This window comes from Bos grunniens, chromosome 22, assembly GCF_055505025.1.
Source record: "Bos grunniens cultivar Pamir isolate PY7600 chromosome 22, Bosgru_T2T1.0, whole genome shotgun sequence".
Taxonomy (NCBI): Eukaryota; Metazoa; Chordata; class Mammalia; order Artiodactyla; family Bovidae; genus Bos; species Bos grunniens.
The window spans coordinates 23,699,635-23,715,218 of record NC_141186.1 but is presented as its reverse complement, the minus strand read 5'-3'; the positions used below and the strand labels follow the sequence as shown (position 1 = coordinate 23,715,218).

Below are 15,584 nucleotides of genomic sequence, written 5' to 3'. Positions count from 1 at the left end.
AAATCACAGGATATAATCATGGAGTAAAGATAGAGGATGACTACAGTCCCAAAAGCAGAGCCTGAAGTGAGAAAGGCTATTAAATGATTTTTATCTAGAGCACTTACCCAGAGGGGAGCATAACAGTATGGTTGCAAAGAGTTGGACACAACTGAGCAACTGAATGACAACAATGAGATGTGTGTGTGTGTATACATCCATCTCCAGATATCCATATCTATATCCATGTGCACACTAAGTCACTTCAGTTATGTCCAGCTCTTTGCAATCCTGTGGACTGAAGCTTGCCAGGTTCCCCTGTCCATGGGATTCTCCAGGCCAGAATCCTGGAATGGGTTGCCATGCCCTCCTCCAGGAGGTCTTCCTGACCCAAGGATCAAATCTGTGCCTCTTATGTCTCTTGCATTGGCAGGCAGGTTCTTTATCACTAGCACCACCTGGGAAGGCCAATCTGTATCTGTGTCTATATATCTATCTGATATGCATATCCTACGATCCTCACCAGATCCTTTCTCTTCCCTCTACCAAGGGTTCAAGGCCTATGAGGTGATAATCACTGATTCAACTCTTACATTCAGAGCTTTATTTCAAGTCATTTCCAGTTAGAACCAATTCCATTTGAATTCTTGGTCTGAGTCCTTTCTTAATTCCCTTGAGATCAGCAAGCAAGCTCAGTAAAGATGAAAATGCCTGAGAAGTTATTTAACCCCCCTCCCTGATCTCAGCTTTATTGAGTGTAAGAACTGTAAGGCATGTCAGTAAATTATTCAGTTCCAAACAAGTGATACAAATAGTAAGTCTTCCAGAAATTCAGGAAAGAGAGTTTGACCAGTGGACTGAGCTAGTCAGGTGAACCTTGAAAAATAATTTATATTTATACAGGCAAAAGGAAAAAAAGAACCAGGAACAGTGCAGAGTGAAAAGGCCTGAACAAAAGTTATAAAACATCTAGATAGTTTCTTGCCCATAGAAAATCCTGAATGTTTCTCAGAAATTTTAATTCAAATACATAAAGTGTATCGGCAAAGTTTAAACTTGAAAGAGGAAGATGGAAAAATTAATTAAGGGCCAATTTTGGAAGATATTGAACAAGCTTAGAAGTTCTCTATTTAATATCCCATTTTTCCTGCCCCAGAAAACCACACTAGTATATTCCAAGTGAATTAAAGGGCAGTTAAGTATTGAATAAGTAAATCCCTAGAGTTCTTATTAAATGAAAGAAGGAGAAGACATTTGATTATTTAAAAATACACATATGTGAATATTGATTGAGTAAGCTTTAATACAATCGTATTTCACAAGTCACTTTGTTTCTTGCTGGGTGGTAATAGTTTGACTCTTATGGATTTAATAACAGATTAATTATTACCTGTATTAGAATCTTAGGGAGGTTGAATTGAACCAAGAAACAAAATGAAAACAAGATACTTCAGTATAAGGAAGAAAAGAAGTATGCTGGTTGCAGCTATTGATCCATTATCAGCATCCTCCAGTGCTAGAGAGAGATTCCCTTTCGTGCTGGGAAACAGCCTTAAGGTCATGAATAAGAGATGGTTAGGAAGCATATGTTTAATAGGCTTTTCCCTTAGTCTTGTTTTATGTATTCTGTCTGGGTATTTAATGTATATGTAATGTATCTATATTTAATGGATTGAAACTGCTAAATAATTAACCTAGGTGCTGGGTGATTTACTCACTGGGTGGGCAAATGCCGTAGACTTTTACCTTGAGGTCAGTATATTAGAGTAGCCTGGTGATGAGTACTTTTAAATAGAAATAGTACATCCTTGTTTGTGACTGACCTATTACAGTTGATAGTTTATTACTCCTCAAGGCAACTGTTTCCAGACTTCTTCTCCTATGTTAGCTTCTGTCATGGATGAGGTTCACTTGTATGATGTACACCTGTGAGCAACCACACAACTCCCTGGGTCATAGAAGAGTGTGCTGGAATTGGAACAGCGAACTGAGTCTTATAATCTTAGGGAAATTTGAATCTTCTACAAAAAAAAATACATTTAAAAAAGCCAAATTAAGTATTTTATTAAGATAACTTTTCTAATGAAATATTTCTATTCATGTTTAATGTTTGTGTCTACTCAGATAGATGATCATATTGGTACTAGGGGATGCTGACTGAACTGCCAAACTTGAAATTTTCTGTGCTGTTCCATACAGAATACCAATGTCATCCTGTATATATATGGTAGCTCCATGGTAAAGAATCCACCTGCAATGCAAGAGATATGGGTTCAATCCCTGGGTTGGGAAGATCCCTGGAGAAGGAAATGGCAACCCACCCCAAGATTCTTGCCTGGGAAATCCCATGGGCAGAGGAGCCTGGTGGGCTACAGTCCATGGAGTCACAAAAGAGTCTGACAAAACTAAGTGACTCAACAAGAACAGCGAAGATAGAGTATACCTAAGACCTCAAAAGCTGAGGCAGGGGTTTAGGTACCTGTGAGTCACTGGAGGAATGTCCTCTGAGCAAAATGTATAAGAGAGCAGGCTAGGGATGGGGGTTGGAAGGCAGGGAGCAGGGACATGGTCCCAGGTAAAGTGTAGCCTATTTCGCATTCTAGAGGGTGATGTCTGGAGCATAAGTGCATATCAGAGCTATTCCCACCTCAGGCAAGGAGGCTGACCTTTTTTAAAATATCTTCATCGGTTATTCATTGATCTGCCCCTTAAGTGGTGCTGGTAATGGCAGGGTATATGGAGCAAAATCTCCCAGTCATCTTCCCAAAGAAGGGGGCAGCTGGAGTTGGTAAGCAACCAATGCTCACAGCATCTGGGGCCAGAAAAAAGAATCCGTGTGAGGTACCAACAGCATCCTCTACAGAAGACAAGTGATGGTGCTAGAGCAAGATGCTCGGGCACTGTGTCCAGCTGACCTGGATCATAACCAGCAGGGTCACTAGACTATCTTTTTATTGGGTAGGAATATGGGAGATATTTTTTCCTTTTTTTCTGCTTTCCTTTGTTGTCAAATGATCTACAATAAATCAAATTATTATCATAATTATTACTATATATTTTTCATTGGAGTATACTTGCTTTATAATGTTATATTAGTCTCTGCTGTACAATGAAGTGAATCAGCCATATGTATGCATATATCCTCTCCCTCCTGGATCCCCCTCCCATCTGTCCCCCATCCCACCTCCAGAGCATCAACCTGAGCTCCCTGTGCTAAACATAAGATTCCTACTAGCTGTCCATTTTATACACACTAGAGTATCTTTGATTTTGAAATGGGATGAACTGTCCTTAAGAGCAACTGAGTATCTTCCCAGTGGTCTTGAATATGACTTGACTTTGCCAGTACTGTATAAGGGATAGAAGTAGCCTTGGTCCAAGGAGTTCCTATCTGATGGTTCAGGACCGTGGGCATTCTTCTGGCCTCTGAGGTGGAAGACATCAGACCCTGGCAGGACACTCAGATGCCATTAAGGAACTGATGGTCAATTAAAGTGAGGTGCAGGCTTGAGCAGTTATATGGTTAATTTGCCATGTGTCCAAATGACTGGCCTACAAATTAGAAAAACACTAAAACTAAACTCAAAGTCATTTCACAGGGATTTTCACAAGTGCTCATCTGCAACTAAGTCTGATTTCTCAGCTGCCTCGTTGAGCCAGATTACAATCAAATGTGCTGAGTGTAAACAGCATCCAATGAGAGGAGGGATGCCTTTCTTACCCAAATATTGTCTGATAGGAGCTTTACTTAACTCATCAGAAAGAGGGAAAGCAATGCACGTGGATCTCAAATGCAAATTTGATATCTTTAACAAGTTACTAAGCCTTCACTAATCAATAAAATGAGGGTGTCACTGTCAAAACTAAAAGAGATCACATGTGAAAACTTCCTGCAAATCTGAAGTGATTGTAGCAATATGAAGTTTAGGTTTTGTTTTGTTTTGTTTTGTTTGTTTTGTTTTAAACTAGTATCCATACCAAAAGCTTATAATACAGACAGCTGCACAATTATCAGTAAACCCTATTTCAGTGATTCTCAAATTTTGCTGCTTGTGAGTCACCAGGGGAGCTCTTTAATAGCCCAGTACCATACAGTCGTCCCTCACATGAATCCCAGACTTGTCTAATTCAAGGAAACTATGAGCCATGCTCTGTAGGACCACCCACATGGACGGGTCACGATGGAGAGTTCTGACAAAACATGGTGCACTGGAGAAGGGAATGGCAAACCACTTCAGTATTCTTGCCTTGAGAACCCCATGAACAGTATGAAGAGGCAAAAAGATAGGACACTGAAAGATGAACTCCCCAGGTCAGTAGGTGCCTAATATGCTACTGAAGATCAGTGGAGAAATAACTCCAGAAAGAATGAAGGGACGGAGCCAAAGTGAAAACAACACCCAGTTGTGGACATGACTGGTGATGAAAGTACAGTCCAATGCTGTAAAAAGCAATATTGCATAGGAACCTGGAATGTTAGGTCCATGAATCAAGATAAATTGGAAGTGGTCGAACAGGAGACGGCAAGAGTAAACATCTACATTTTAGGAATCAGTGAACTAAAAGACTGGAATGGGTGATTTAATTCAGATGACCACTATATCTACTACTGTGGGCAAGAATCCCTTCGAAGAATGAAGTAGCCATTATAGTTAGTCAACAAAAGAGTCTGAAATGCAGTACTTGGGTACAGTCTCAAAAACAACAGAATGATCTCTATTCGTTTCCAAGGCAAACCATTCAGTATCACAGTAATCCAAGTCTATGCCCCAACCAATAATGCTGAAGAAGCTGAAATTGAACAGTTCTATGAAGACCTACAAGGCCTTCTAGAACTAACACCAAAGAAAGATGTCCTTTTCATCATAGGGGACTGGAATGCAAAAGTAGAAAGTCAAGAGATACCTGGAGTAACAGGCAAGTTTGGGCTTGGAGTACAAAATGAAGCAGAGCAAAGGCTAACAGAGATTTGCCAAGAGAATGCACTGGTCATAGCAAACACCCTCTACCAAAACACAAGAGACAACTCTATGGACAGACATCACCAGATGGTCAATACCAAAATCGATTGATTATATTCTCTGCAGCCAAAGATGGAGAAGCTCTATACATTCAGAAAAAACAAAACGAGGGGCTGACTGTGGCTTGGATCATGAGCTCCTTATTGCCAAATTCAGACTTAAATTGAAGACAGTAGGGAAAACCACTAGACCATTCAGGTATGACCCAAATCAAATCTCTGTGGAAGTGAGAAATAGATTCAAGGAATTAGATCTGATAGAGTGCCTGAAGAACTATGGATGGAGGTTTGTGACATTGTACAGGAGGTAGTGGTCAAGACCATCCCCAAGAAAAAGGAAAGCAAAGAGGCAAAATGGTTGTCTGAGAAGAAGAAGAGAAAAGAGAAGCTAAAGGCAAAGAAGAAAAGGAAAGACATACCCATCTGAATGCAGAGTACCAAAGAATAGCAAGGAGAGCTAAGAAAGCCTTCTTCAGTGACCAATGCAAAGAAATAGAGGAAAACAATAGAATGGGAAAGACTAGAGATCTTGTCAAGAAAATTAGAGATACCAAGCAAAAATTATGGTATTGTGCTCATGCAAAGATGGGCACAATAAAGGACAGAAATGGTATGGACCTAACAGAAGCAGAAGATATTAAGAAGAGGTGGCAAGAATACATAGAAGAACTGTACAAAAAAGATCTTCATGACACAGATAACCCTGATCATGCGATCATTCACCTACAGCCAGACATGCTAGAATGTGAAGTCAAGTGAGCCTCACGAACAAAGCTAATGGAGGTGATGGAATTCCAGTTGAGCTATTCCAAATGCTAAACGATGATACTGTAAAAGTGCTGCACTCAGTATGCCAGCAAATTTGGAAAACTTAGCAGTGGCCACAGGACTGGAAAAGGTCAGTTTTCATTCCAATCCCAAAGAAAGGCAATGCCCCCAAATGCTCAAACTACCACACAATTGCACTCATCTCACATGCTAGTAAAGTAATGCTCAAAATTCTCCAAGCCAGGGTTCAACAGTACATGAACCGTGAACTTCCAGATGTTCAAGCTGGATTTAGGAAAGGCAGAGGAACCAGAGATCAAATTGCCAAGATCTGCTGGATCATCGAAAAAGCAAGAGAGTTCCAGACAAACATCTATTTCTGTTTTATTGACTATGCCAAAGCCTTTGACTGTGTGGATCACAGAAAATTGTGGAAAATTCTTCAAGAGATGGAAATACCAGACCACCTGACCTGCCTCCTGAGAAATCTGTATGCAGGTTAAGAAGTAACAGTTAGAACAGGACATGGAACAACAGACTAGTTCCAAATTGGGAAAGCAGTACGTCAAGGCTGTGTATTGTCACCCAGCTTATTTAACTTATATACAGAGTACATCATGTGAAATGCTGGGCTGGATGAGGCACAGCTGGAATCAAGATTGCTGGAAAAAATATCAATAACCTCAAATATGCAGATGACACCACCCCCTTATGGCAGAAAGCGAAGAACTAAACAGTCTCTTGATGAAAGTGAAAGAGGAGAATGAGAAAGCTGGCTTAAAATTCAACATTCAAAAAATGAAGATCATGGCATCCAGTCCAATCACTTCATGGCAAATCGGTGGGGAAACAATGGAAACAGTGACAGAATTTATTTTCTTGGGCTCCAAAATCACTGCAAATAGTGACTGCAGCCATAAAATTAAAAGACACTTGCTCCTTGGAAGAAAAGCTATGACCAACCTAGACAACATATTAAAAAGCAGAATGATTACTTTGCCAACAAAATTCTGTCTAGTAAAGTCTATGGGTTTTCCAGTAGTCATGTATGGATGTGAGAGCTGGACTATAAAGAAAGCTGAGCACCAAAGGATTGATGCTTTTGATCTGTGGTGTTGGAGAAGGCTCTTGAGTCAAGGAGATCCAAGCAGTCAATCCTAAAGGAAATCACTCCTGAATATTCATTGGAAGGACTGATGCTGAAGCTGAAGCTGAAGCTTCAATTCTTTGGCCACCTGATGCAAAGAACTGACTCATTGGAGAAGACCCTATTTCTCGGAAAGATTGAAGGCAGGAGGACAAGGGACAACAGAGGATGAGATGGTTGGATGACATCACTGACTTGATGGACATGTTTGAGCAAATTCCAGGAGTTGGTGAAGGAAAGAGAAGCCTGGTGTGCTGCAGTCCATGGGGTCTTAAAGAGTCAGACACAACTGTGTGAGTGAACTGAACGGAACTGATAACATCCTCCCTACCAACTAGTCCTTGGTAGAGACTCCAGGACTCTTTATTCCTTAATCACCCAGGAATGATTCCAATGGGTAGAAGTTCTGTTGCTCTAATTGATCAGATCAGAAGGTAATTAGGTTTTTCTATGGTATTGATTCTCAGACTCTACCATGCATCAGAACTGTTTGGAAGGCTCATTAAAACACACAAAGCTGAGCCCTACCTCCAGAATTTCTGACATAGTAGTTCTTGAGAGGGGCCTGAGGGTTTGCACTTCAAACAAGTTTCCAGGTGACACTGCTCTGGTTCAACCCTGCACTTGGAAAATCAGAAATTGGCAAGCTCAAAACGCAAGTTCTTTGGTGTTCTATTTTGCTTGGAGAGTCAGTTGTTAACCATCTACCATCACACCAGTTCACATGGTGAAAGAGTACAGCCATGTATACCTGTGGCGGATTCATTTTGATATTTGGCAAAACTAATACAATTATGTAAAGTTTAAAAATAAAATTAGAAAAAAAAAAGAAAAAAAAAAACAAAACACTGAGCTTCCCAAATAAAAACATTAATTAAGAAAAAAAAAAAAAAAGAGTACAGCCAGTACTCTACACCTGCCAGTTATGGGGGGCTGGCTGTATTCATTGTAGCCTGCTATTTAAATGAGGTACTTAAGCATCCATGGATTTTGGTACCTGGAACCAGTCTCTCCATGGCTATTGGATTTTCAGGGACAAGTGTACAGATAGCCTGAATTGTTTCTTGGATAATCCTGCTTCATTTGACTGAGGTCCAACTCCAGAGAGGATGGAGTGTCCTGTACATAGGCCATGAAGTTCAAGAAGTCGTTGATATCCAGGTGAAGCATCATGAGAAGGGTATTTCCTGTCTTGAACTGAATTCCTGAGTTCTCTCCTACAACATACATTAATTCAGCATATATTAATTGAACATCTACTTTGTGCAAGGACTGTGCTAGGTCCAAGATCCCTGATTCATAGTCTTTGCCTTCCAGGAACTGATGACCTAATAATTATTACTAATGGGTGCTACCATTTTGTAACCACTGGAATTCCAGAGTTCTCATAGTTCAATGACTCTCTTCTGTCAATTAAACAACTATTTTGATCTCATAACAAAGTTACTCAATCAAATATAACACTGTAGCACCACACACTACTTTCACAAATTTGTATGAGTGTTTAAGACATTACACCAAATAAAATGAAATATCTCTAACTTGCACTAATGTAGGAAGTTCAGAGTGCTTACAGTTACAGATATTAAAAAATGCTTAAAAAAATAAAAAATGCTTGCTGTGTTATTATCTTCATACAGATAGAGCTGCTCAAGGAAGGTTAACAAGGGTTTAGCAGTTGAAGCTTTTAAAACATATAAGAATGATTTTCTGCTGCTGCTGCTGCTAAGTCACTTCAGTCGTGTCCGACTCTGTGCGACCCCAGAGATGGCAGCCCACCAGGCTCCCCCGTCCCTGGGATCCTCCAGGCAAGAACACTGGAGTGGGTTGCCATTTCCTTCTCCAATGCATGAAACTGAAAAGTGAAAGTGAAGTCGCTCAATCGTGTCCGACTTTAGCGACCCCATGGACTGTAGCCCACCAGGCTCCTCCGTCCATGGGATTTTCCAGGCAAAAGTACTGGAGTGGGATGCCATTGCCTTCTCCGGAATGATTTTCAATCAACGTGTTAATTGTTGTGTAAGAAATGATGTTCTAAAATGCCTTTAAAATATTTTTCCTTGAATAAGAAAGAATCTACCCTCGTTTACCCAATGAGAGCTTGGCTTTCAAACCTTCATAAAAAGAAAAAAGGGCTTTTAAAATTTTATATTAGAGTATAGGTGATTAACAATATTGTGTTAGTTTCAAGGGTATAGCAAAGGGGTTCAGTTATACATGAATCTCTTCTTTTTCAAATTCTCTTCCCATTTAGGTTGTTATGTAACATTGAACAGAGTTCCTGTACTATACTGCAAGTCCTTGTTTATTGTCCATTGTTAATACAACAGTGTGTACATGTCAATCCCCCACACTAAAAAAAAGAAAAAAAGGGCTAATCCTACTTGTTGGCAGTGATACTGTTGAAAGATCTTGAAATGGTTACTATGCTTAAAAAGTATTCATCAGTTATCATAGTGCCTGAAATGTCAACAGTAGAGATGAATTTGTCTTGCACACCCACATGGTTGAGATATAACTACTCAGCAATAGAAAGGAATCACTGTTAATACATTCAGCAACCTGGGTGGATCTCAAGAGCGTTATGCCAACTGAAAAAAGAAATCTCTCAAAAAAAATCATAATGTATGATTTTATGTATACAAAATGTATGCATTTTTTTATATTCTCAAAATGACAAAACTGTAGAGTTGGAATACTGATTGGTGGGTCTCCGGACACGACTGAAGTGACTTAGCAGCAGCAGGCATAGGGAGTACAGAAGGGGGTTGGATGTACCTCTAAAATGATAGCATGAGAGAGATCTTTGTAATGATGGAAGAGTTCTATATCTTTATTTCAGTGGTAGTTACAAGTGAAAGTACTTGATAAAATAAGACAGAACTCTACACACCTTATCCATGATTAGGTTCCTTGTAATGTTGTACTGGGGTCACAAATATTGTATATTAACGCATATATATGGAATCTAGAAAAATGATACTAATGAACCTATTTGCTGGGCAGGAATCCAGTCATAGAGAACATTGTGGACACAGTGGGGAAAGGGGGGAGTGGGAGTAGCAGTGAAACATACACATTACCCCATGTAAAGTCCATAGCTACTGGGAAGTTGCTGTATAGTACAGGGATCTCAGCTCAGTGCTGTGTGATGACCTAGAGAGATGGGGTGGGATTGGGGGGAGGTTCAAAAAGGAGTGGACACACTTATACTTATGGCTGATTCACGTTGTATGGCAGAAACCAACACAACATTGTAAAGCAATTATCCTCCAATTACTGAAAAAAAAAATGTAACCATTGGGGAAACTGAGTGAAAGATACAATGGACCTCTCTGAATTATCTTTGCAACTTCTTGTGAATCTGTAATTATTTCAAAATAAAAAGGATTTTTTTGTTTTCACACAAAACTGTATTTCTTTTCAGCTTAAAATTCTCTAAAATGCCCAGGTAGCTCCTTTGAATCTGCCTGCAATGTGGGAGACCCAGGTTTGATCTCTCGGTCGGGAAGATCCCCTGGAGAAGGGTATGGCACCCACTCCAGTATTGTTGCCTGGAGAACCCCATGGACAGAGGAGCCTGGTCCATGGGTCACAGGGAGTTGGGCACAACTGAGCAACTAACACACACACACAAAAAAATGGAAATAGTGGAAATAGCAGAGGAGAAGAGTAGGTAGAAAGAATTTACTCAGGAAAAATATTGAAGTGCTTTGTGTACAATACAGGTATTTTATTTAATCTTAAACCTTGTGACTGTAAATATTGTTAGTTTGGTTTAATAATAACTTTCCCCAAAGAGCAGAAGCCCATAAACAAGAGCAACCATGATAGGAGGAGCCTGGGGGGAACAGGACATTCAGCAAATTAGACCAAAGCCAGCAGGAGTGACTATTAGAGTCTTAGAAGGAGCACATCATGGTAATCCTAGAATAGAAAACTCTGACTTCAGAGATTGTTGGGTGTTTCCTTTTGAATGTCATCCCCAATCAGAGAGACTGATTTTGCATCAGCCATTCTGAAATGATGGACCTAAAGAGAAGACTATCTCCACTGTAGCCAGTCTTCTAGCTACCTACCCAGCAAGGCAGGCGAAGTTTGGGGTTTTAATTTCTGATACCAGCATTATCTCCTCAGGGGTGGCCATACTTGAATGAATGCATTTACTCGAGCTTTATTTTCTATGGGATGATGAGGTAATAGTTAAAGATAATAGAAAAAGGTTAAAATAATATGAAATTCTGAACTTCTGAAAGGGTCAGCCTTAATAGTCCCTGTCAACTGGCAGTGATCCCAGTGGTGTGTCTGCAGATTTATAGACCAGACACACGTAATTATCCTTTCCTTTAATAACAGAGTAAAACATCACACCCATCTATTTCCCAGGTGGGACTGCTACTGCACATTCCGTTATACAGTTATCATTCTCACCAACTCTCTTGAGAAATGATCCTAGGGCACAACCTCAGTTTTCAAGTGTTCTGTTGGCCACTTAAAATATCCTTGACATGTGACCAAGAGTCATTTAATTAAGTGAAAGCAAACAGTGGAGAATTGCATAGAAGGTTTCTCTCAGCCGGATGCTTCTCCTAGGTAATGTAATATTAATACGTTAAAGATCATTGAAAAATAATAAAAAGTCGCATTGCCCACAGGGACGAGGTCCTGTAGTGTGACTTATTCCAACACTGGGAGTGCAGTGCCCCCTAGTAGTTCCTGTAAGAAACGTGTCCTCAGAGTGCATTAGATTTAGCAAATGAGGAGCTCCCAGAATTGGCACTACTCTCAGGCTCAAGTGGGTAATTTGACAATTGGTTTTATCTTTTCTGAACCATTAGGAACCCACTGAAGTTTCACCTTGAATGTGCACTAATTTTTTCCAGTACCAACAAAGGCTGGATTCTAACAATGCCCTAATAGGACCTTATCAATAACTCTTAAAAATCTGATTCTCTGTGAATATCAAATTAAACAGCCTCCTTTTGCTTTGCCCTCAAGCCTCTCCTGAGCTGAAGGTTGGGAATCAGAATAAATACAGGGGGCAGACACAGAAAGCGTCATCCCACAAGCTTGAGGGCATCTCAGGTGTGAAAGATGGCCACAGAATGGCAGAATATTAAGAAATCCTTTGATGGGTCAAGTATTCAAAAACAGACGAAGGTCTGACAATTTTCCTGCGAAAACACTGCAGCTTATAGTGGCAACTGATAGATTTGTAGAGTTAGATAAAACTAGAAGTAAATTTAAGCAAGTTGAATAAACAAGGAGAACAGATATACATTTATATTTCCTTTTTTTTTGTTGTTAGTGAAAGACATTCAAAGGCAGTCTTATCTCTAGGATATCCAAAAGATAATAGGCACGTACATAGTATAGCACAAATGCTTTTGAAAGTGGAAGGTGCATTTTCTGCCTTCTGTGTGGCCGATATCATGCTATTTCAAAGCCTGTAAAAGCAATATATAGTTTTTTGACAAATACACCCATGTGTTGTGCATGGTTTGATTTATGTAAACTCATTTCAAATGCAGTTGCAGAATTCCTCCTGAACAGATGAAAAATGTCTGCCTAAAGTGATAAAAATATATGTGTGTAGAAAGATACAGTTTTAAGAAGGAATTTTTATATGTTAACAGATTTGTAACTCTATTTCACACAATACCCTTTTTTAAAAAAGGCTTCTAGAGACTTGTTTTTTTTCCACATTACTGTGTCAGTTCAGGTGTTTCCATAAAATGGGAGTGAGTCTATTCTGCTGTAAGAACCTTTGTGTGTTGAAAATTAGCATGTGTGGGAGTGGTGAATGGAGAAATGAGATCAGTATAACAGATGCTTGCTTTGTCCATGCATTTCACTAGTTCCAGCAACCAAGAACAAAGCCCACTAACTCAGGTCAACACAAGGCTAGTCAAGGCAGATAGCTTACTGACTGTGTCTCATTTAGCCCATATTCTTCCTCTTGACTCAGTTTTGGCCATGTTTCAACAGGACTGTGTTTAAGAGTGTGGCTCTCCTGAGCCTTTCTGCACTTTGTACTTGTTTTATAGTTTACCATTCTCAGCTCTTTGCTTTCCTGGCTTCCTTGTTTCACCAAGCTGTGTTCATGTATATATACACACACTGAAGTCCTGTTTTATTTTGTTTGTTTGTTTTTTGTAGTGTTTATCTATTAGGAATTTCAGCTATCTTTTTAATCATGCTGACATATTTACTAGAATGATTATTGTTTTTGTTAGTATTCCTGTTACATAAATATCGAGTAGGTCTGCCCTGACCTTATATTTCTCAGAACCCTATAATTTTCATTGTATAATTTTGCAGATCATACAGGGAATGCATTTATCTCATTATAAGCACAAGCATTTGTACTTGCAGTCTCTTTATTAATTGCATTTATCATTATGGAATTACTCTTTGAATTATAGACTTCCCTCATGAATCCAAGGCACACGGATTGAAGTATCAGTTGCCCACTAGATTCATTTATTTAATTTAACCTTCACTGAGTAAAGCCAGCCCCATGTGTACATTACAACACCCCATTAAAAAGTAACCTTCCCATCTTTCTTTCTTTCTGTACACTGAAAATATTTTCATAACAGAAGCACTTAATGAAGGTTTAACTTGCTTGTGCTGAAACCTTTTATTTTTTAATCACTAACATATAGTTTGTGTGCATTTAAAAAAGTTGATTCCCATCCTCCCCACCCACATACATACATACTCATTCTCTGTACTCTTCTAAGTAGTTTGTGGCTAGTATTTGTATTTAAATTTCACATTCAACATGGTATGAAATTGTAAATTCCATCAAGTCAAGCTACAGTGAGTCAGGGATTTTTGATATAACAGCTCACAACAGATCCTAAAACATTAGTGCAATTAATGCAGAAGGAAATGGAAAATTTTCAGAAAGATTTCTTTTATATTTCTTTAAGGATATAGAGGAATATCTTTTGTTTTAAGAAGGAAATTATTTAATGTTATTTCCATGTAACTACATATTTGGTGTCAACATGAATGATTTTTTTAGAATATTGGTAGCAAGCACGGAATAGAGTTTTCCAAGAGCAAGTCACAATTTATCCTGCAAGAACCAGGCATTGAATTAGGCAGTGATAGTGGAAAGCTGTTCTAAGTCATTATTTTTAAGGAGGAGCTCACAGAGGGTGATGCTTAGACATTTCAGCACATCCTCTTATTTCAGCACATCCTCTTATTTCAGCACATCCTCTTACGGAGACCTGCTCAGAGTGCTGTGAGAGAGAACAAAGGCAGTAACCGTCAAGGAAGGGGTGCTTTCACCTACACAATCAGAAAAGTGCCTTATGGGCTTTTGTTTCATCTTTCCCTTTTGCTACTGTAAAACTTAAAAAATTTTCTTCATCTGAACATAGAGTAGTTTTCGTAAAGAATCCCTCACTATGTATAGTTTTGGAATAGCGTATATTTTGATCTTCATGTTGGAGTTTACCAAATTCATCAAGCTGTACACTTTCAATGGGTACATTTTACTGTATACAAACTACAGCTCAACTTTTCATAAATCCATCAAAACTTCCAGTATTACTCCTGTACTTCAGAAAAATGCAACTTCCTCCCTTTGATGTAATAAGTGCATTACAGAAAGAAAAACTTTAAAGAATGATCTAGTGGATTTTTTCTTCCATAATAATTATTTCATTTTCTGTATTCTCTTCCAGCTGTAGGTCCAGATTTTTCAAGAACCCTCTTAAAAAGGGTAACTCTTGTCAAAGTGGGAGGTGAAGTTGTCATTGAGTGTAAGCCAAAGGCTTCTCCGAAACCGGTCTACACCTGGAAGAAAGGAAGGGACGTATTAAAAGAAAACGAAAGGTATTATCTTGAAATATTTTAACTATGTGGTTAACCCATAATAATTTATAGGTCTGTTGTTAACAGTCCAAGAGGGAAGAATTTATGATCTGCTCTGCAGGAACTAAATGTTAATCAAAGAGCTGAAGCTTTGGGAAAGAGTGGTCAATTAGCAGGTCTTGATATTAAGATTCTAGAAAGCCTTTCTTGCACAGGTAGACCACATGGTCCCACATGTTGAAGGCTGTTGGAGTTGCCCAAAGATGTGCAACTGGAAATACCTTTTTTAATTTTAGCTTAAAATTTATTTGTAGGTTTGCCCATCTTTCTCCATTCTATTAATACCTTGTTTTTTCCCCATAAACAAGTAATTCCAGCTCTTCTTTGCTATGGCAACCCCTCAAATATTTGGCAGTGTCTAGTATGTCTCTTGTTAATCTCTCCCTTTTTGTGAAACCATCTTTAATTCCAGAACTCATTTTCAAATAACTTGGCTTTTATTATTTTAATCATGTCTTTTTAAGAACTCTATTTCAAACTTATTTTTGAAAAGTTTTTTTTTCTTTCTCATATCGAAACTCTTCAAATGTGTGTTTCCTATTATACATGAATTATGTTTATAATGCATGTTCTTTTATCCAGTGTAATTATATGGGTTGTTTGGGGGTTTAGGTCATATTGTGACAAATAGCAGGTATCTCGTAAGACCTTTTCTTGGCTGTCACCTCTATAAAATATCTCCCACCCCTTTCTGTAATCTACTCAGATCTGTTGGAAAATGGTAATTGTGCATGAGTCTGTCATGCATAAGATAACATTTACCAGCTGTATACATAA

At 38.9% G+C, this 15,584-nt stretch overlaps 1 protein-coding gene across 10 annotated transcripts in view; it reads left to right on the top strand.

Moving 5' to 3' along the window:
* The window catches only part of LOC147348220 (contactin-4), a 1,019,923-nt gene that overhangs the window by 850,331 nt on the left and 154,008 nt on the right, over nucleotides 1-15,584 (top strand). For all 10 annotated transcript variants that reach the window (XM_086366640.1, XM_086366644.1, XM_086366647.1 and 7 more), the window contains one exon: nucleotides 14,618-14,768. In XM_086366640.1, coding sequence (XP_086222766.1) covers nucleotides 14,618-14,768 — 151 coding nt within the window. The remainder of the gene's footprint in view (nucleotides 1-14,617; nucleotides 14,769-15,584) is intronic.